Source organism: Dama dama, chromosome 28 (genome assembly GCF_033118175.1).
Source record: "Dama dama isolate Ldn47 chromosome 28, ASM3311817v1, whole genome shotgun sequence".
Classification (NCBI taxonomy): Eukaryota; Metazoa; Chordata; class Mammalia; order Artiodactyla; family Cervidae; genus Dama; species Dama dama.
In genome coordinates this window covers 54,499,263-54,522,779 of record NC_083708.1, presented here as the reverse complement: position 1 = coordinate 54,522,779, position 23,517 = coordinate 54,499,263, and the positions used below count along the sequence as shown (strand labels likewise).

The following is a 23,517-nucleotide window of genomic DNA, read 5'->3' as shown; positions in this document are numbered from 1 at the left end:
GGCTCCTGTCAATTCTGGAGTAAATGTGCATGTATTGATCTTAAAGACCCCTTGTACAAACAAATGCAATTCAAAATAAATGAAAATCAGTTCAATTTAGTCCACTCCCTTTCCCTAACCCTAACTCTAATCTCTAACTCACCCTCCCAGCCCCTAACACCACTAACAGCAAAGCTTATGAAGTTATTCTTTGTCAGAGCACTGCTTTGAAAATAATTGATTCACTGACCTAATTTACTAACCATATATGCAGATATCTATCACATATAATTCATAAACAAGCTACAACTCTAATACTTGTGTTTTATATGGGCATCATTGTTAAATCCTGTAGAAGATAAACAGCTGATGACAGACAAAGAGTTGTCCTTATTCAGTGAAGTTACTATCAACATAGATAATTTCTCTCTGGTTTTTAAGCATCATTTTTCTTAGAAGGGTGCTTAGATTCACAGAAATGTGAGGGGAAAGAAATAAGAATTGACTAAACACATGTTTAGTGTCTTTATGTGCTTAGATTCAGGAACACTGCCAGGAGAAAACTTTGTGTTTGATCGCATCTGATTTTAGTTACTTGTCAAAAAAGAAGAAAAAAATACCTTACGGATCAAATGCTGTCTTTTTAAGTTTGGTAGGAAAAAAACGTTCACTCATTTAATAAGTACAAATAAACAAGACTGATGAGGTGAACAAAAATCAATACACAGATCCCAAATATTTTACAACTGTTTATTTTCAGTTAAAAAATGATTGATGTCAATTAGATGCAGATCCGTCCTGGCAAGTCTCATGAAATCCACTAGGTCAGATAAATCACCTTCCATGGAAATCTCTGAAAATTAAACCCCATGCTTTAACTCATCTTTCTCTTAAATCTTTGCATTCCTCCCATTTCTTTAGAATTTTTGCTTTACATTTAGTATGGCTATTTTTTCAATTTTTTTTTTAGTGGTAGTGTTTTACTTACAAAGCACACTGGCTACATAGTATTGTTGATGTAACGGATATTTATGACCACCCGTACATTTTAACACTCACTTTTGTGAGCATCTTTTTTAAGTACCATGAAAAACCTTGGAGAATGAGAAATTCACAAAATGCAATTTAACATATAATCCTCAGTAAGCATAAAATATGAATATCTTGATTTAGAGACTAAGAAAGGCTATTAGATTGTAACAGGCATTACTAACTCAAAAGAGGTTTTAGACAATGCTTTAAAATGATAAACAAAACAGTCATTCTGTCTTGCTATACTATAATGAGACCAATACATTTTTCAAAATCACAAAGACATATATTCTAATTTATCATGTTTTGGATGTGAACTAGTAACTCAATGCTCTTTGAAAATTTTTTTATGAGCGAAATTGAGTCTTCTCTTTCTGTGACCAGGTACTGTATCAGAATCTAAAGGAAGCCAAATAAGACTTTGTTCTGAAACACAGTGAATCCCTGCATGTAAAATTTCATGATATGTAAGTGAAAATAAAACAAAAAGTCAGTGTCAATATGGTAAATCTGTGGCTATTGTGAAAATCAATTAAAAACACAGAGTGCTTAAGGAATACATATCTGTTGACTTGATCCACAAAAACAGACAGACACACACACACACAAAAACACATATCCACACTGTCCATCACTCACTTTTTGAAGTGTCAGATAACATTATTCCTTAAGTGACACACAGCGCTTCATTTGCTATGCATAAGGTCAGTGAATATTAGCTTCATTTACACTTGGCTGAGAATTGGTTGCTGTCAACAGTAGAGGCTTAGTTCCTGTACAGAACAGGGCTAGAATCTGACAGAGAGCTGCCACTGCAGAAGATGGATGATCTTCCTCGCTGACCCTGCTCCCCTAAACTGTCATAGTTTGGGTCTCTTTCTAGCTCTACAACAAAAGACCCTCTCTGAGCTTCCCAGTGGCCTTCAGCTTTATTGGTGCTAACAGGTCCAGACATTTTCATCGATTGGATTCTCTACCTTTTAAACACAAGAGCTTGCCCTTTTTGGCTAGCTAAACCTTGGCACAGATGTCTTTTTTTGTAATTCCATCTCTGCTGTCTATTGGAAAGGATGCAATCGGACAGGCAAACATCATGTCAGCACAGAGCGCGCTCAACTATTTATCTCCATTTCCCAAAGTAATTTTAATGAAACTGATATGGCATTTGTCTGCAGAAATTAACCCTTAGATAATCTTAGTATATATCTCAATGGAAAATCAAAATCTTTTGTCATTTTGATGACTAACTAGTATGTAATGTATGTTACACAGAACTATTCAGTCAGTAGGAAAAAAAAGGGCTTCCCAGTCATTTTATATAAGCAATTTTGACAACCATATTTTAGAACAAATGTACCTGGAAATACTCTACATAATTTTCAGAACGCTATTGTGACCTCCACCAGTGATTGACACTGTGAAATATGGCCTTCCCTGACTAAAAAATACATAAAAATATTTAATGCCTAACAAAGATGCTATATGATGTAATAAATTACATGTTTCTTTGAGATCCTGACTGAGAGCTATTTTAATATGTTGGAGATTTGTTATTGGTATTTGAATAATTTGAAAGAAATTATCTAAATTCAAATTCAAATGTTCAAAACACATATGATAAAATGTTGACAAGTTCTTACAAAGAGATTTACATGCAACACATTTTACAAAAAATAACTATTTTGATTATGTATGTATTTATAACTCAGAGACTCCAAAATATTATTATACATAACTATCAACATTATTTATTCCATGCAAAATATAATTTAATATATTTGCATATTTGGAATAGCAGAGTTAGCTAGTAAATATATATATAACATATCAATCTCAGCACTAAAAAAATGAACTAAAAATAAAAATATATTTCACAAAAACAAAGATAAGGATGTCCCAATTTTAACTTATTAACCCTTTTATTAAGTTGCAGACAAAATATAATATGTTGATTTTCCTGTAATTTGTAATAAAAGCCATTAATTCTGCATATTATTTTTAGTGCTGGTGCTTTCCCTCAAGTTGAGAAAATAAATTATGATTAAAAACAGTCATCACTTAAAATCTTTGCAGCCAAACATTCTGTTTGTACAGTGCTGATAGGTATTCAAGGAGAAATTTAAGAACACAGTTCTCTTTTATTTTATATATGGTACCTCAGTGACTTAATTTTTACTCTTTTAAGTAAATAGTATCTCCCCAAAGAATTTCAATAATTTCAGGTATGCATATGTAAAACAGCTATTAATTTTTAAAATTTATTTTATTGATTTTTCTTTCTATAAGACAGCATGAACAAAATTAAAATTCTTGCTCCAAAACATGAGCCAGAAGAAGCACCAGCAGCCTGAATTATTTTTAAAATCAAATCAGTTAGTAGTCTTATTTTATAATGGTGGTGCTAAAAATCTAGAACTAATCTTAAAAATCAAATGAGTTCTGGATATGCTTTAAAAAAAAAACCAAAAAGATGCCTCACATCCAATTTGGGTTTTATGTTGAACTGATCTAAAAAGTGTGTCCATACAAATTCTCAGGATCATGTCTATCAATCAATGTCAGCATTCTATCAGATTCCAGTCTGACAACAAGTGACAGTGAGTTATCTGTTGACATTAATGAATAATAAATAACCATGCCCTTTAGATTTACATGAATAAAATGTATGTTATTTTTGGTGCAGATTAGCCAACATGCAAAAGCAGACTTGGTTTTTGCATTTATTTGCTGTTTTGTTTTTAATTATGTATTAGGAAATGGTTTTTAAAGTAGCTGCAATAAAAGATGTGCTTAATGTGGTCTCTGGTATACATTAGTGTTTTGCTTTTCAAGAAATCAACCTTGTCTTGGCTTGTATCATACGAGCTTAAGTGAGCTGTACTCACAGCCTCCTGAATGTGTATGCTGTCTTTTACAGACCTAACACGTAGTTTGTTGCCTCTGTAATAGAGTATATAAGACGGAAGATCCTTAAAAAACTAAAGATCAGAAGAAGTTGTGTCAGTGTCCTAACCTTGCACCTCTTCCGTTATTTACCTTTAATCTGCCTTCCTGGTAGGAAAACTACTTAGATTATCACTACACACTTCTTTGTCAGTGTCTTCATCCCTCTTTCTCAGATTTAAGCATACTATAACAGTCACTGTTGCAACTTTTTAAAAATATCAGGGTTGAGAACTTTTAACTGATTAGGCATTCATATACACATCTTGACTGTTCCTTTGTGGTACGGACAGTGGTTAATTCTAGAATTAGATACAGTCTAAATGTTACAAAAGGGACAATAACCTTCAACAGTGATCAGTGTTTATTTTCTTAGCTCAAAAAAAACCCCAAAGTTAGAATACAAATTATGCCACATACTGTGATTTGTGGTTTTAATTTTTACTTTACCACTTTACCTTTCCATTATAAAACTTCTCTCTCTGATCAATAGTAAAAGCTTAACTTTATATATGTTTGCAAAAAATTAACATAATCAATGATGGAAGAGATAACAACTAGATTTCCTGTTACACCTACTTAAGAATTCAACCAGAAACGTGAAACAATGGATACTATCTCAAAACAGAAAGATACGCCCTCATGAGACCAAAACTTTGCAATGAAAATGAGCAATAGTTATTAATAAGGTCTAAATTTTTTTATTTATTGACTATTAATATGAATAATGCTGAATTATAATATATAGAATCACTGCCATGTTAGAAAAGTAAAAGGGCAAAATGTTTCAAGCTATATCATATCTCATCAATAAAAACACAGAGGAGGGAAGGAAGATGTACTTTCACTACCTTCTAAAAAGTTTTAAACCCAAGAAGAGTGTAGAACTTCCTGAATGGTAAATGAAAAACTATTTTCAAAGTCGATGCCACTATAGGAAAAGATGTGGAGAAAATAAAAGGGAAATCAGAGGGAGCTGGAATGGGAAAGAACATTCACTTTGCCACCTTGAATGATGACTGAAGAATATTAGAAAAAAGAGTGACTACACATACAGTGACGACCTGGTGAATAATCTTGAAAATCAATGGAGAGCTCTCTGAATTTGAAGTAAGTAACAATGTCTTCTTATGGGAAAGATTTACAAAGGGGTAAAATGAACAAACCATTATGTTCTGCCTTGAAACACAGAGTGCTCAAGTACATAATGTTTGTGCACAATAAACATTAGACACAGCAAGAAACGGTTGAAAAAGCAAATTTAAAATGTCCCTGTCAGTTTTCTTTGCAAACTAAAATACTGTCTCCTTATACTAAACCTGGAGACACGTGTTTTTTCTAGCTTCAAATCACAAGCCGAATGTCTCAGGTTAGCATGTGTTAATTTTAGAGGTCAGTGTGAGAAACAGATTTTCGTGAAGCCTGACTGTCCCCTGTCCTTGAAAAGTCTGAGCGGCTAAAGTCTATAGGTTTCTCAGAGGGAGATCCAGACAGAAACCACAAAGTTATACGGCAGGGTTTCTGCTGCATCCCAAATTCTAGATTTCTGGTAATATAAGAGGTGTTCGCTGTTCTCATTTTAAAACATATTTACCCACAACAGTCACAATATCTGAAACACATTAATGCAAAAATTCACCTTCTTAGGATCTGGTAAAATGCTACATGAATTAAGTAAGTTAAAAAAAATAAAAAAGTGAAATTTACTTTCACTCATAGTAGAGGAAATACAATCTACTTGAAAATAAAGAAGCAAAAATTTGTTTATAAATTGTTTGCTTTGTGAAGCAAAATTTAAAGACATTACTGAGGTAGCTTTACTTTACTTTGTTTTTTCTTTTTAAAATATGCAGTAATCCAAGAATATCCTATATGAGTATTCAGCCTCTCTGTAACTGTCACCTGAGATTTCCACAGAGAAAAGAATCTTAACTCTTCAGTACTCATAAATTAAGAGATTAGTGCACAGCAACTCAGAAATCTAAAAATGGGTCAAAGAGAACAATAATCTAATTTTTTTTCTCCCATTATGTTCACTTGCATGTTTTCTTCTTGGTAGGGGATGAGGTGGGCAATGTTTCTGTATATGTGTGAATATGTACATATGTATTGTGTGTTTGTGATACTGAAATGGAAAGAAGACTGGAAACAGTAAGTTCTGATTTTACCTTGAGACCTGTCATAAATAAACTGTGAGAACTATAAATGAGGTTTTCAGTTGTCCCATTTATTACAATCCTCTAAAAAAAACCCTTCAATTTATCTTTGATAAATCTTTAAGGTACACTCAACCTTCAAGAATTTGTGATTCTAATTGTCTTGGAGGAGATTATACCCTCAAGGAGTACAAGAATGTCCACAGAACACTTGTGCTATAATGAATTTATACATTTGAGTGGGTAAGATACATATCTCACATCTCTTTTCAAGGATAAAACTACTTTACAGCAAAATGTCAACTAAAATAAGAACACTATGTAGGATACTTTATTTCACCTTTTAAAAACAGAAGATATAAAGAAACATTTTTTTGAAATCAATTAAGTTTATTTAGATCATCTACTAGTTTAAATTAAGGTCATTAATTAATGTCATTTAGGTAAGTTAATGCCATTAAGTGTCAATGTCTATATGGGAACTGTTTAGCTAAAATAAACTATTATTAAAATAAATAGATATATGTTTATATATATATATCATTGGAACATATATATATATATATCATTGGAAAACATAGATTAATATAGTGAATTTATTAATAATTTATTTTTCTCAGAGAAGAACTTTTACTATATCTAGTGATTTTTAGATATATTCTCATCTTTACAATCCCACCCTTAATTTCTCTTTTAAAAGTATGATCTTCTCAAAAAATATAACAGGTAATATTAACATGACAAATTGTTAAGCAACTCTGATAAGTGACAAAGATATGTAAATTATGTGATCAATATTGTATTTTGTTAATAAAAGCATTGCAATGCTAATACCCTTCCTTGGATCTAGGTTTTCTTTGAAAGGCTATTTCAGAGTTAATAGCTTCAGTGCAGGTCCGAGGCTGACACCAGCATAGTTAAGAGGTTAAACGAGATGTTAAGTAGATGACACATGAAACAAAGAATAAACCACAGTTAAATGTCCTTTCAAAGCCTCTTAATTTTCTAATATATTGGAAGCAAGAGATAATATAATTATCAACAGTAAATAAGTGAATGAAATAAATTTAAAAATTCAAAATACATAATACACAAAATGGAACCATTAAAATTTTTCAAACTACTATGCCCCCAAATGTATTTTCCACTGTTTTCTGTCGTTCGTTGACCCTAGACTAAACAAAGAACACTAAATAACAAACCTTCCTTACTTCTTAATAAGACCACAAAAGTTAAGAAAAATAATGTAAACTTATTTCAATTGATGTATGATTCTGGGTTCCTGTGAAATGCTATTATCACAGATTAATATATATCATGTGCACACACAGATGTGAACTTCCCTGTCAGCTCAGTGGTAAAGAATCTGCCTGCCAATGCAGGAGCTGTGAGTTCGATCCCAGGGTCGGTAAGATCTGTGAGAAGGAAATGGCAACCCACTCCAGTATCCTTGCCTTGGAAATCCCATTGAGAAAGGGGGTCACAAAAGAGCTGGACATACCTTGGCAACTAAACAAAAACACACGGATCCTAAACTTTTGATGAGGTTGATATTATAGGCAGAAAACAAAAACGACTTTATCTCATTAATCTGGCCTAAACTTAAGGGTGAATTGTTGTTGTTACTGGATTTGTTGCCAATCCTCATATTACATGTGAATGTACTCTTCTACCTCCCACACATTATTTCTATAGGAATTAATAAGTATTAGTACTATGTGACTATCCTAGTGAAGACATGCTTTCATAAAAATGAATTTGCGTGATATTTTGCATAAGATGAGATTAATTAACTCTGAGGAAAATCTGGATAAAAGGATTGTCTGAAGTTTTCCTCTCTGAATCCTGCATCAGACTTGTATGCTCATAGAGAAAAATAGGAGATATATGGCTGGGTTAAATTTATCCCTTTAAAATAATAGCATTATTTGCACAAAATAACTATATTATACATAATATTATTATAAATAAAATCTATTGTAAAAAAATCTGTTGTAGATTAGTGATAATTATCTTACAGAGAACAATTCAAGGTTCAATAAAAAAATCAAACTAATCGCAACATTTTAAGGTATCGATGATTTAAATTTTAACATTAGCTTCTAGAAACTGATGCCAATTTAAACTTCCACTAGAGATATAAAGGGGTATATAAACACAGGATAATTAGAAATAATCTGATATCATATACTGAGTTTCTAAATCATATGAAGTTAAATTGCATATATTAATTTCATATTTTTCTTCTTTGATTAATTTTCCTCACTTTCATCAGATCTTCTTTCTGTCCTTCTTTATTTTTTGAATAGCTATCATTTCAATGAACTGTGGGTACATACAAAGATGACCAGAGATGAGTAAAAATCAGTATAATTTTAAATGAAGTCTACAGTGTTCTATAAGGAAATTGTACTATGATTCTTATTAAGTATCACTATGACCCTTCTCCATATTTTTAAAGAAATTATGAGGAACTGTCTCTGCAAAGTTCAGAAGAAACTGATTAAAAGCAGTAGCTCCTGGGAAAAGTAATATTTGGGGACTGGAGCACACATGGATGGCAGTTGTTCCAGATCTTGCAAATTACCTATTCAAAAAGCCTTTTAAAAATGCACTACAAGGTTCTAAAAATTAATAATTTTAAGAAGAGTATAAAAATTATAATATAGTTATAGCTCAACTAGCAGAAATACATTTGGACATGAAATTGAATGTATGTTAATTTCCAACATATAGAGTGACACGTTAGTTTAGGAATTGACTTCTTGTGTTTTGTTTGCATTATTTTTCATTTCTTTTGCAAATCAAGATAATATTTACAATATATAATTTGGAAGAAAACCAATATAACCTTAAAGCAAAAGCCACTTTGCCATGTAAGATAAACTTCAAGAATCTTCTTATTTTAGAAAATCCACCAGGCTCTTTTCTCAAGACATGGATAGTATGCTAGTAAAAAGGGGGAAATGGCTTTCCTTTCATTAAAAGAGGGAGATGGAGAAGTTAAAAAGAAAAACATAAAGACAATGGACAAATAGAAAATAGCAATGTGACCATGAATACATATAAGTAGTTGCATTATCCTCATAGAAATAAATCCTCATGTCTGGAGCAGACTCCTGTTCATGTTTGTTTATTCTTAGCAAGTCAACTTGCTATATGCTATGAGAAAAAGGAAATAAGAATATATTTGCCTTTGGAGTAGGTAGCATATTTACCAAAGTTCTCAAAGTCTTTAAGAAATCTGATAAACATTTACTGGAAGATTTGGGTGGTGCAAGGAACTGTGCCAGCTACTGTGAAATATAGGTAGCATACCATAAGTAGGTTTTGGTTGCTAAGAAGTTTTAGAATTTGTAAAAGGAAATTACAATGATAAAAATCAGACCACATATGATGATCTCCAGAGGGAAAGGGCAAAGCACTTGTAGGAATCCTCAAAGCAAGATCATCTAACAAGGCATAAGTGTCATTTGACTTGAAATTGTAAGGAAAGGCATAATTTCAGCAGTCTGATATAGGGCAGGTGGCATTGTGGGGCAGAAAACAAGCAAGGTAAAAACCAGGGGAAGTAAGCCAGTGTTAGCATCAGAATTTGGAAGACAGGCTGCTGAAGAAGCCGGGGATATGTGAGATTAAGATATAATAGGTATTTGTAAGAAGTCATGATGGTTTATTTGCATTTCTGTTTATTGGGGACCAAATATTAAGTGATAGGGCATCATAAAAACATCTACAGATGTTTTCAGGTAGAACAAGAGACCAGTACCAAGCAGATGGAACACGGCTCTCAAGGATGATAAATTATGTGACTGAAAGTTAGAAAAGAATAAAATGCCACTGTAAAAAGTGGGGAATTTTTATTGGTTATTAGAAACCCGAAGCTTTCCGAGTAATACTGTGACAATGTCTCTCGTGCTTTACAAAGTGAATTCTTACTGTTCCATAAAAGAAGAACCGCAAAGCAGGTGAAATATTTAGAATGTTTGGGAAAGACAGAGGTACAAGTATTTTGAAATTATTATAAATTGAAGAAAATTTGTATCACCTTTTAAGACATCCTGAAAGAAATCTTATCTTTTAAAAAAAATGTTTCTGATAGATAAATGCTCATCTACAAAGATGTGATCCACTGTATTAGTTATGGGCAGGGATTCTGGAATCAGATTACCTTGATTAAACGGCAGTTGGCCACTTATGTGCTATGTGATTTCAGGTAGTTAACCCACCCCTCACTGCGCTTTGGCTTTCTTACATAAAAATGTGTACACATATCATTTACGTAAATCTAATTTAATATACAGAATGTATAACTTTTACATTTTACATACTTCTAAGTATGTTTTTCTCCTTTTAAACTAGGTAATAAAAGTGCCTGCCCACCAGATTGAGTTAGGAATGCCTCTCTATAAGACTAAATGAATTAATAAAATGAAACACTTAAAACAGCCTTTGCCATCTTTTTATAATTTAAAAACCAACAAAATCTATGACCTGTATTTATTGAATGCCTTTTGGTGAATCTCCCCTCTTTTAAATCATTTAAACTATACCTGCCGTTTACTGCTGTTCTATTGCCTGAGCGATTTTATACAGATGTTAACTTAATTTAAAAACCCATATTTTGGAGATACATTTCAAGTTGTGTTTGAATAAGCTATCAGGTTACATAAAACTTACATTGCTAAAAAATTTTAATCTCAAGATACTTTAAAAACATAGAGAAAAAAGAGCAGCCCCCATTTCACCAATCTGACACATTCATTGTGATATTTATGTTCTTATCTATTCTTTTCTATATGCATATTTTTCATAATTCTAAATATCCGTATATACAACATATTTTTCTTTGTTTTCCATTTAAAACTATTAATAAATGACTTAAAATTCCTACATCACACTGCTGATACTTTAAGTTCAATTAAGATGATGCACTTACCTTTGGACAATTAGATTTTTTTTAGTATTTCAAATTATAAACAAGGCTGGTGGGGAAAAAGGTTATATAAAAAGTTCTTTTCTTCCATTGATATATCTTCCTCAGCAAATGACCAGGGATGAGATTACTGACCTAAAGGATATTTAACTATCTGTGGCCTTGGAAACTTATGTTCATTTACCCAGTGCCATAAAATGTCTTTACTTAGACAACTCCTTGTTGCATTATTAATAATGAGACAATAGCAAACATTCATTGATTATTTGCTATGTCCCAGATACTATTCTTAGGGTTTCTACATGCATTTCATTCATTTCTGACAAGAGTTCTATGGAAACAGGTACTATTTTTATTAGCACCATTTTATACTTAAGGAAACTAAGGCTTAGAAGATTGTCCTAGTTTTTGCACCTGGAGTGATGTTGAGCCAGAATTTAAAAGCTATGACTCCAGCATCTGAGCTATTAACTCTGTAATGTACCTTATATTTCTTTTTATATACTATAAATACTATATATCATAAAGACATATTTGTTACTGTCAAATGTAAATGTCAAAGTAATGGTACAAACTGCTACTTTTCTGTGGAAAAACACAGTTTTCAAAATCAACTACCATATTTCAACTATTATTAATGCCATTAAATTGAATGAGTGTTTTAATTAATGAATGTTTTAATTCTTGAAGTAACATATAACATTTGTTCTATGTCCGTAAGTTATATGTTAGTAAAACAATGGTATATAGAAAATATTAAGAAGCAACTATTAGGGAAATCCCTTATAAAAACTAGAAAATCTACAATTATTTGAATTCTCCTTTATATGAAATCATCAAAAAATTATTAAATCTTCATTTTAATTCAGGAAATTAAAATTAAGCAATATAAATAATGCAAGTAGCTCACATCTCTATGTGCCAATGTATGTGCATATAAACTGCATCACATCCTTGGATTTTTGACAATTAGGTTGACCATATATTTTACCATCCAAATCAGAACATTTTTAAAAGCAAAAAAGACACAGTGTAAAAAGTAAAACAATTATTTCCAGAAAACCAGGTTTATGGTCACCCTACCTAGAATAAAATTTCATTACTTCTTCAGTAACTAAAATCCACTGGTTGAAGTTCAGTATAAATTTTAGGAAGCGTTGTGATGAAGTAGGGAAAAAAAAATGACTTGAACTGATAAACAGGATCCTGGATTCTCAGCCAATTTTGTTATTTATTAATATCCCTAAGCTTCAGTTTCTTCCTAAATTGAAAGAGAGAAAAAAAATACTTTCTACCTCTTAGCAGTGTGATGAGGATTAAATGAGAAAAATGACCATGATTTTTCACTGTGAGCTGCAAATTACTTATACAAATTCAAGTTATAATAACAAGTTCCACACTTCGAAAATACTTTTTAAATGAAATAAAATTGTAGAAAACTTCTAAAAATTTCAAGCTATATTTAAGAATACAATTTTACTAGTCTTCAAGAAATATTTGTATATGTAAAATAAAATCTGCTCTCAATTTTTTTAAATTAATACACTTCTATCTAAATATACTGGCTAGTTTACATAGAAGTTGTGATGGAACTGATATACTAAATATTTTCAAAAGGGCTTTTTCATAATCAACATGCTATCTAGAATTATATTTTTAAATTAGTGTAAAGATATTTTCATAAAAACATAAAAAAATATTAGAAGTTCTCCATATACTAGTAGATTTGAGAAACATGTGGTTTTCAAAATTGAATTATGTTTTCCAAAATCACAAAGAAATAAAAGCTTTTACATCAACTGATGAAAACTGTGATCAGTTTTCATAATTGTCCATATTTCAAACTACACTTTTAACACACATCACAACAGGCTGCCAATCTAGAACATGCCCAGATAAACTTGCCTTTAAGTGACTGACTACCGTTATGTGGCTAGGGACTCACTACCATCCTCTCCCAAACTCTTCAGTTTTCCTCAATATGGGACTGAAATTGTTTTCAAACTCTTAGCAGGATCGCTGAAAGGAAACAGGAGAAATACTTATAAAGGCAGGCCTGGACTGATTCCAGGGGCAAGTACTCCCACAGCACTGCGTTGGAGTTATGCCAAGGAGGGAAATGTTTTTGCAAATGAACACAGTGCCACGGTTAAGTGTAAGGTATTTAATTCCTTTGTCAACATCGCTAAGGTTAAAAATTAAGAAAGTTATGTGGTAGACAATTAACTTAAAACAGTGCGCACATCCTCTTTCAGCTGAACCCTAAGAAGGCATATTGAGTCCTTGAATCACATGTTTTTAATGAACTCTCACTATTAATACCTAATTTCACCTATTCCAATGCAGAGTTAATGCAGCTGACAGTGAACTAATTTTACTTTATTTTTAAGCACCTTGGCACAGTTTGCAGGCAACAATAATTTTGGTACTCAAATGTGGTTCCAATTCTTGAAACCAAAATAAATGAATGTAAATAATCTTAATAGTACCACTTTTAATGAGATGATTTTCGTCATTTTGAAGAAACTGGAGACTTCACAGTAAATACATCTCTTCACCGCATTTAAAGACTGCTTTTCATACTAAATTCTATACTTAGAAGTACAGAAGTCAAACAGTTCCTGGTTGATTTTCTTAACAAGTAAATGTGGAGATCATTTGAGTTAAATTACATAAAATAAAACAAAAAAGACTATAATTTGCTTTAAAATTCTTTAAACCTTAAAAGAACAAGATCTTTAATGTTATTTCCCAGTTTCTTTTTAGACAAATTTAATTGTGTGCTTTTATAGGAATTTTTATGTGTTCCATTTTTAATTGTGCAAACATTTTAAATTCCAATTTCACATCAATCAAAATCTGCACACTACTGCAACCGGCTGCTTTCACAGCTGAAGTATAACAATGTGTCATTAAAATGTTCTTATAATAGTTATTGTTGAATCCTCCATCATTTTCAAGTACCTGCTGTTAATCTCAAGTCAATAAGAACATTCCATTTCACTGAATTGATGAATTCACTAAGAATATTTCTATACTTAGCCAGTGGAATAGCATTCTGCCTATTAGTAGTGATAAATCTCCATCAGTTTTTGATTTCCATACATATGCAACCTGCAGGATGTTCTACTCAATAAGAAATACTACCAGCAAGGGAAAGGGAACAATGACAGTGGGTAGACAGGTTTGACTCCTTCACAGAATAGCCAGGGAGGCTGCTAAACTGGTCTAGGGGACGGGAATACATCATCTCTGTTTAGCTCAGAGCTCACTTTACAATGTCAGCTATGGCAGGAATGATAATTGAGTGCTGGGTCAGAGGCATTTTATATGCTAGCGACCGTTCACATGAAGTATTTAACACTTCAGTCAGGACAGAAAAAATATATTTGCTCAGTTATTCCATCTAAATAGTGTATTCAGTAGAAATATAACACAAGCCACATATGCAATTTTTACATTTTTAGTAGCCACTTTAAAAAAAGAGTAAAAAGAAACAATTGAAATATTTTTAATGTTATGTTGTATTTAACCCAACATTTCTAATGTATGAGTCTTTCAACAACAAAGTAACAAAAAAAATTACTGATGTTTGCCACATTTTTTTTTGTACCAAGTCTTTGAAATTCAGTGTGTAAGTCATACTTACAGTATATCTTAACTTAGAATCGTCATTATTTAGAACCTCAGATTCACATGTGGCCACCGGCTACCTTCTTAGACAACACAGATCTAAATGTTTGCTAATTTCTTGAAACATTCTGCTAGAATGAGAATTTTATAGGAAAGTAATGTGATTTACATATTAAACTACTAGAATCAAGGCATTTAAGTTCAGCAATGAAACAAAAACACTTGCTATGATTCTTCTTGCTTTCTGATGGAAGCCAGAGCAATACTGTCGCTAAAAGTCCAGGCTCTGGAATCAGAACATTCTGAGTTTGAATCTAAGCTAGGACAATTACTTACTAAAGTAACTGCAAGCAGTCTTTTACCCTTGACAGCTTCATTTTTTTTTTTTTTCTGTAAAATAGAGGTGATAATGTTATCTATCTCATTAAATGAACTCTTTTGTGTAAAGCACTTGGAGGAGTATCTGCACATAGTAAATTAGTAAAAAACATCTAGTTACAATAATTATTGTTCACTACAATTCCCTCTAAATTAACTGGGAAGTACAAATATTAAAATTATACAGCTGCCTTAGGGGTACAAAGAATATATAAAAGTTATTTTGGCTAATGTATTATGTTTTTTAATTTATAAGAGACATAATTAATATAACCTGATTATATTTTCAGGATATTCACAAATAGAAACATACCTATTAATTTTGAATATCCCTGGACATAGTTTTAAATGAAAAACACTGGCCAATTATTATGACTACACAAAGCTATGCAAGAGAAAATTCAGTTTTACTAGACAAAGGAAAAGGTTCACAAATTCATATGCTATTATTATTTCAAAACAGAAAATGTCCAGCTGATATATTCTGATAACTAAAACTTTACTTTGGCCCACTTCCACAAAAATGTAGTCAACCTATAACTTGACTTATCAGAGGAACACTCCTTTTATTGTTTGGTCCAGGAAAGAAATACAGCTTTGGCAGAAGCAACCTTAGAGATCTAGCAAGTGAAATCTGATGATTTTGGCACAGAAGTTTTAGCACTTAGAAAAAATAATTCTAAGTTTGTAAATCTATTTGTATGTATCTTGTCTGTTAGAAGAACTCTGGTTAGCAGCCCCCTTAATGCCCTTTTCCTGATACCCATGGGTCCAGACAATATGGGTTTCAAAACAAGAGGAATCACACATCATTCAATTATGATTAATGTCATGTCACTCTGCCCAATCTCCTCTCTTAAATCTCATAGCCCAAAGCGCAACTGTTGTCTTCCACATCAAGCACAGGGTTAGTTAAATCTTAGTAAGAAATACCATTATCATCAATATTTACTATAATACCTATTGCACACAGTGCGGAAATCACTGTGGTGAATCATCAATAAGTTCAACGGTGACTTTGCTTAAAATCCACCAAATGGGACTGCTGGTACAAACTGACTCACCTGTTCAAACAATCATTATTACTCGAAATCTTTGACACTGAAACAGAAAAAAGTGCAAAGTGAAATTTGAACAGCGCATATTACTTACGTTCGCAAGTGTCCCCTTTCTGCTGGAAGCCTGCTTTGCAGATACATTTTCCAATGGGCACTAACCATTCTCCCTCTGCGCTGCAGTGCATCCTGGGAGCGTTCTCCGCTTCTTCCTCTGCACTGCTGACACAGGTCCCTCGGACCTCGACTAAAGAGGAAAATTCTGAACCAGTCACTGTATCTGGAAAGATAGCTAAGTTCTCAATAATGGACCAGCACTTCTTGTAGTACACTTTGACCGAAACCAAAGCTATGCAAGCCCCTACATCCTGAAAGGCAAGATAGAATCCCTTTTTGGACAAAGGTCCAATCTCTCTCACCTCAGTGTTAAGCTTCATCTTTCTTTCACCAAGGTCACCTTGGGTAAAACTTTCATCTGCAGCAATGGTGTCTATTTTGACATAGAGATTTTCTCTTATATTCCTGCCAGTGTCGTAGTCTGTTTCATAATAGTACAAATTAAAGGTTTCCTTGCAAGTTCCCAGGACTCCAGGAAGACTGTTACAATCCCTCAGGGTGAATTTCAATTCTACAAAAATCCTTTGTGCATTGCCTTTCGAAATCCAGTTAGTCCGCAGCCAGTTGTTTTGGTTGGGCTCCATGACCTGGCAAACCTGGTATGTTCGGATTGGGGTATAGTTCTCGTCCAAACCACTAATTTCTTCCCACTGTAAAATTTAGAAAAGGTCATCAGTCATTCATCAAATAATAACATTAGGGTTGTGCAAGTGCCCGAGGACTCTTCAGTGGGACACAAATGCGTATCTTTGAAAGAGTGAGGTGAACTCCTACCCTGACAATGTAACCTTTAGAATAAGTCTGTTCAGCTTCATCCTGGTGGCAGAACATCATTTAGGTTACTTACATTGTTTAGGCATACAATAAATCTTTCATCTGTATGTGTATTATTCACTAAGCATCTTTCATTTGCTTAGTATCTGTTTGCTGATGTATTAGTGTTGCTTTTTACGTGTTTGCTTACGCCAATGTCTCCACTGAGCTTATGATTTTTATAGACTAAAGCACATAACGAAATGACTTAAATTACCATTTAATGCATATACATACAGCTACATGGAAGAATTTTTGATCACTCCGTTGACATTTTCAGTGTTGATGTTATATTTAAATTAAGAGAGTACCTAAAACATAGGGAAGAAAATTCCAAGAGGACTCTGAAATGCAAGAGCATTTCACACATGATGAGACTCATAATGCGGAATCTTTCACAATCTTTGCAACATGAGATATAAAGGAGTCACGTTTTATAGAGCGATTTATTTACTGCAGTGTTGTATATAATATTGTCCATAATGCCTCATAACCATAAATAGTTATAAAAGTATGATTCATCAACGGACAATAAAATGTCCATGGCAAACCAGCATGTTGAATCACATGTAGGTAATAAGCTTTCTGACAGGAAAAATATCAGATGTTTAAAAATGCCCATTCATATGCTGATATAATACATACTACAGCAAACTCATTTATTTTCACAAAAAAAGGAAAATAATAAGCTCAGCCAAATTTGCAACAATTTAAAGATTAAACCTTGCTAAATATTATTTATATTGCTTATTGGTTAATAAATTCATTTCACCTAAAAGCCTAAGGCAATTGTTATTTATATCCTTTCTTACCATTATTACAAAATTTCCAACTTTGTATTTATGATACCTTAATAGTGAAATTGTCACCTACTTGTATTCTTTTCCCTAATAGGAAATGCCAAATATAAAATCCTATTAGTCTTCTAATCCAAAGTCACATAGCATGCAATATTTAAACTACTGCTTCAAGAAAAGCAAAGGGGAAAAAAATAAGCATGGGGTAATGAGTTTCATTTGTAACACTCGATCAGAAACATCAATTTCCTTAAATATTCTGTAAAATACTAATATCTACTTTTAAAAGTAGCTCTGAGAAAACTAACAAGACAAAGTAGCAATACCCTGAAATTCAGAAATTTCTTGTGATGACATATTTTGCTACCATTTTATTATACACACCATCAAAGGTCCTCAAATGTAGCTAACAGCCCATTATCATGTTCAGCTTTTTACTCAACACAACTTAAGTTTGTGACTAGTTAATGGAGTGCGTAGTTTTCCATTTCAGTTAGCTGCTTATAATCTTCTTGAATGGCTCTTAGCCAAATATAACCAAATTCATCCATTTGGATGAGCAGATTTTAGTCTCTTAATTAGGTTGAAATTATTAAAAGAAGTGAAACTAGTAATAGCATCTACCAAAAAGTGAAAAGCTCCAAGGATAAATGTGCTCTTTTTAACAATTCCCTGGTTAGAAGAAGCCAAGGCTAATTATTAGAAAGGAATACATCTGAAGAACTCTTTTTTCTAGCTCTAAGAACAATTATATTATTTTGTTCAATGTATGCAAAATCAATTTTACTACCAATGAAACTCAGTTAACTTTAATGCTTACTTAAAAATTTACTCCTGAAGGGAAACTTCAAGATGGAGTGAGGCAAAATTAATGCATTTAATGCAACTTTTGATTTATTATCTTACTTCTAAGAGACTGATTTCTACACTGGGAAAGAAGTCTTAGTTTGGTTAGTGTGTTTTTATCGTATGCTTATAAAATTATTTCTAGACACTTATATCTTAATAACATTTTATTTCCAGTTAGATATTCAACCACATATAAGCCAACCCATTTTATACATGGAATATACTGTCAATCATTATTGTCTAATGTTATTTGCTGATTCGTAAGATATGTAGGGTTAAGTTCACTCAAGATACTTTGCACTGATAAAATGTCCATCTCAGTCCAAGATAACACAGAAAGTCATGGTTTATCGTTTTACAGATTGCATGGATGAAATATTAGAAACATGTATCAGTTTACTTCTCCTTACGAGATAAAAACCATCCTCTATCTCTGTTTTAACTGATGAAGGGTGGAAAATGGGCCACATCTACCATTGGCAAGAAAGGTGCTCCATTTTTTTGTGAATGCCTTCCTATAATGCATGTTATTTTACTCATGGAAACCATTCAACTTTCAAGGTAAGTATGACATTCATACTTCAAACTCAGCCTACTTTTTATATTTAATCTGTAAAATACTTGTCATTTTTTCAAAGCTCTTTCTGACCAATATAGATAACTGCAATATGATCTTAAGCATCTCAAATATTCATTTTAAAAACCTAATCTACTTTAAACAGATTTGCATTGTTCACATTTTACGTTTTTAAACTAACTTCCAGCTTATGACATGTTCATTTCATGATGTTCTTACACTCAAAAATCTGTCAGACTTTCATTCTTTGCAAACTTTTTATATCTTCACTTATACTTAATGCTCTTTGACTCCAAACGTTTTATTGTACCAAAGATTAACTTAAGTAACAACAGGGGTTACAATTCCCTTTCTTGGAGCCTTTTTACTTAGTAAGGGATGAAGTATGTACCCTCTTTCACAATTAAAATAATACCCAAAGACATCGACTTTGAACTAAATTTAAGTAAGTAATGTATCTTTCTGGATACATGAAACTTAACCGTCAGAATTTTTTTAGAATCTACTTATATTTTCATAAACTTTTATTGGACAGCTTTCACTCATCTATTGTAACAGATGAGTTACAGAGTTTTACTCTGATATGTGCTTGCTCTGCCATCACTTCTGATTAATAAGAACAGGTAGCACATAGTACAAATTTTGGAGAATCCAAATCATATTTCATAGTAAATTTTATGTTAAAATGTTGAGCATATCACACTTTCAGTTATCCTTTCAAGTATATTTTGAATAATGCTAAAATGTTTTTCAAAAGAGGAAAACAGATTACCTACTGTTTTTAAAGAACTACACACAACCTATCTGGTGATTATACTAAAGGAGTATAAAGCAACTAAAGAGGTTTGAGTTCATGAAAGGCATATTCTCTGTAATTAGTTAACATTTATAGCCTGGAAACTGACATATGGTCCCACTCACAGAAGAACTCAAAAGATTATGGTTAAAGGGTTTTTCTAAAAATCTATTTTTCAGGGTTCTATGTATACCATCTCTACTCCAAGAACTCAATGTCTCATTATAAACCCAACAAAATATTGAACAAGATATATGAAATCAAAACAATTTAAATGTGAAGAATCTGAATAACTGCACTGGGGAAGGGAAAGTTTTATTTTTTACTTTAAAAAATAAAAATTAAAATAATGATATTTTGTGAGGAGAAGCACTTACCCCATTGGGTGGAGAGGAAATCCACTCCAACTCTGTTTGTTGTGCTTTAGAATCCAGCAGTAGTACTGAAAAAGAAAGTTGCATTTCTAAATGTTAGATGAAAAGTGAAAATATTTGTAAAAGTTATTAAAGTCAATCTAATTTTTAAAACAATTATCACTTTATGAGTTAAAATATATAAAGTTATTTATATTAGTGAATGATGAAATATAGACCCACCTGACAAAAATATTCCACTTTCTTAAGGGAAGAAAGATATTGAAAAACCAACTTACTTTTTTATATTGAAATATTAAAATTAATTAAAAACTCAAAAGCATGAAAGCACAGGTAAAAAATGATATGTGATGCATACTGATTCTGTAGTAATTGTATATTATAAAGAATTTTGTAAACCACTGTGTGCTCTAAACTTTGTCAAATAAAATAGCATTAACATAATAAAGCATAATTCCATATTACTCCTCAGTCACTGACTTGTACTATTCTTCAAAAAGTATTTCCTAGTGCCTTTTGAGAATTGGAGTTTATTTTTTTAACTTTCCACACACAACGTCTTCTCTTAAACCAAAATGAATATAATTAAAAATCATATTAAGCAATGTTATTATGAAAAAAGCAAACTGCCTATCACTTACAAGATACATTTCTGGGTTATTCAAACATCTGTTTTTAATATTTCTACTTTTTAAATTTATAAATATTTCAAAGCATTAGCTAATTCTCAAAATGGGATATTCAAACTTTGACTTGACTTTTAAAAACAGTTGTATTCTGCTCTTACACTACCATAAAGTATAATGCAATTAATATTTATATAAATGTAATAAATGCTCCTGATTCATTTATAATACAATATAATGCAAGATAATGCATTAAAATGTCACACATTAATATATACCATACTTCCAATTTGATACATTTTACTGCTTTTTATGACAATTAATCTCCTAAAGCATTCACTCTGCTCAAACTAGTTTCAGAGTTACATGAGTTTGTATTCTTCAAAAATATTTCCATGATTCCATAGCATTTTAACAAATGAATCAATCTGTCCAGAAATGTGAATATATTTTCAGGCATGTAAATATGCTTGCCATCAACCTCAACAAAATGTTAAAATTTGAACTCAAATGAAATACATGCTTAAATAAACTTTTCAGTAACTATTAATAGAGGAAAACAACTGTGGTGTTAAAGGTAATGAAAATTTTTTACTCTGAGAAACAGCTGATGTTATCAACTCCTTCACACTAGTCAAGGTTATTCCCTATAACTGAAAACAAACACTTTTTTCCCAAAATGTTTTATACTTAAGACTCTCAGGAAGACCATGATAGCACACACCCTTTCAAATAATAATAATAATTTTAAAAGCCACACCTTTAAAACTAAGTTGTACTTCGAACTAGGAACATCAATAAATGTTTGGACTACTGAATTTATAGGAAATGGTTTTTAAAGTTAGTTTTTGTCCTCAACATGCACAAAGTGGGTCTATGTACTTTTTTTAGAGATGATTTATTTTATTATTATTATTATTTCCGTCTTTCGTAGTGACAAGTGAATTTTAAACCCAAGAGACTTTCTTGGGTCATTTTTGAAGGTGAAATAAGCACAGTGATGATTGTTTACTGCCTTTCCGTTACCCCTCGGCACAGCCTGGGGTGAGAGCCAGGGTCCCAGGTGGGGCGGTGACGGCAAACAAGTTAAGAGAGAAACAAACGAACAAATAAAAGCAAAAGGGAAGCCGGCCCCCGAGCATTTAACTAGCTCAAAGATTCAGCCCGTCTCCCTTCCGCGGTCTGCTCTCCGGACCAGCTGGTAACCGCGCGCGTTCGCCTTCCCGCTCCAGCCTCCCTTCCCGCCCGCGGAGGCGTAGCCTGGCGGTCGATCGGGCCGCGGCGTGCGGTCCGCGGTCCCGGGACTCTGAGCCGTGGCGGCGCGGGCTGGGTGGGGGTGCGGGGGGCGCGGGCGAGGAGCGAGATGCCGGGCGCGCCGCGGGAGCCGGCGCCCGGCCGCGCGGGCAGCAGCGCGAGCCGGGGCGGGGCCGTCGGCGGGGCGGGGCGGGGGCTGCCAGACGGGCGCGCCCGCCGCGCGGAGCATCCATTACGCCTCCGCCAGACCTGGGCACTCCAGGGAACCGGTGGCGCCCCAGCTCCAGAAGGAGCCGGAGGAGGAGAGGGGCTATCGGGAAGCGTCTCCTCAGAGGGGGCCGCGGCGGCAGCCTTAATGGAGAGGAAATACGGCGGCCGCACTTCGCCTCCAAGCGTTAGACTGACTTATACGCGCGCTCGCAGTAGCGGGAACCGACCTCCCCGAGAGAACATGTGCGGGAAAAGTGGAGAAAGGAGGTCCCTCATCTGTCTCTAATCATTCCCATCCGCTCCAGAGAGCTAGGCACCTGCTCCAGGCGCTTCCTGGCGCTCGCCCCTGGGTGCCCCGGCGTCGCCTCGGGGCTCGCTCGCTCCCAGAACGGCAGCCCTTGACCGCCGCGACACGCCGGGTGAGTTCGCCATCGAGAACCCGAGCGCCTTCGCCACCCCCGCCCACCTTTTAAACAGCTCACTTCTGCATGTAAAGAATTCGGCCTCCTAGAATCAGAATCCTCTCCACGTATATCGCACCCAGAAGAGAAACGCGGGCGAGCAAGCCATTCTGACTGCAGGAACCTCTCCCCCTAGTGATGCAGTTATTTATAGCTCAAAATCCAACCGGGGTCTGCGCTAGCTAGCGCGCGGGGTTTCGCCCCGGCGGTGCAAACTTTTCCTCGGGTCCCAAGATTCCGAAGCAATCAATATAAGTTTGCAGGATTCAATGTCTCTATTCTCTGATGTCGCGCGAGTAGAAATGTGGGTTTTGGTGTGTATGACTGTGTTTCTAGCAGATGTGTGTTCATCTGCAAGAGCGAAACCGACAGCTGGAAGTTAAGGTTTGCTCTGAATGGGTTCAGCATCAACACAGGTTGCAGATGTGGAAACTGGGGTCAGAAGGTCAGGCTGGATCAAACAGTAGGTCATGGCGTTTGGTTGCGGGGGTGGGGGGAGAGGTTTGCCTGACCGAAGAAGGCCCCATGAAG

At 33.8% G+C, this 23,517-nt stretch overlaps 1 protein-coding gene across 2 annotated transcripts in view; it reads right to left on the bottom strand.

Moving 5' to 3' along the window:
- The window catches only part of EPHA7 (EPH receptor A7), a 201,692-nt gene that overhangs the window by 176,587 nt on the left and 1,588 nt on the right, over nt 1-23,517 (bottom strand). For both annotated transcript variants that reach the window (XM_061131699.1, XM_061131700.1), the window contains exons 2-3: nt 20,439-20,503; nt 16,210-16,879 (exon numbers count right to left, since the gene is read on the bottom strand). In XM_061131699.1, the coding sequence (XP_060987682.1) occupies nt 16,210-16,879; nt 20,439-20,503 (735 nt within the window). The remainder of the gene's footprint in view (nt 1-16,209; nt 16,880-20,438; nt 20,504-23,517) is intronic.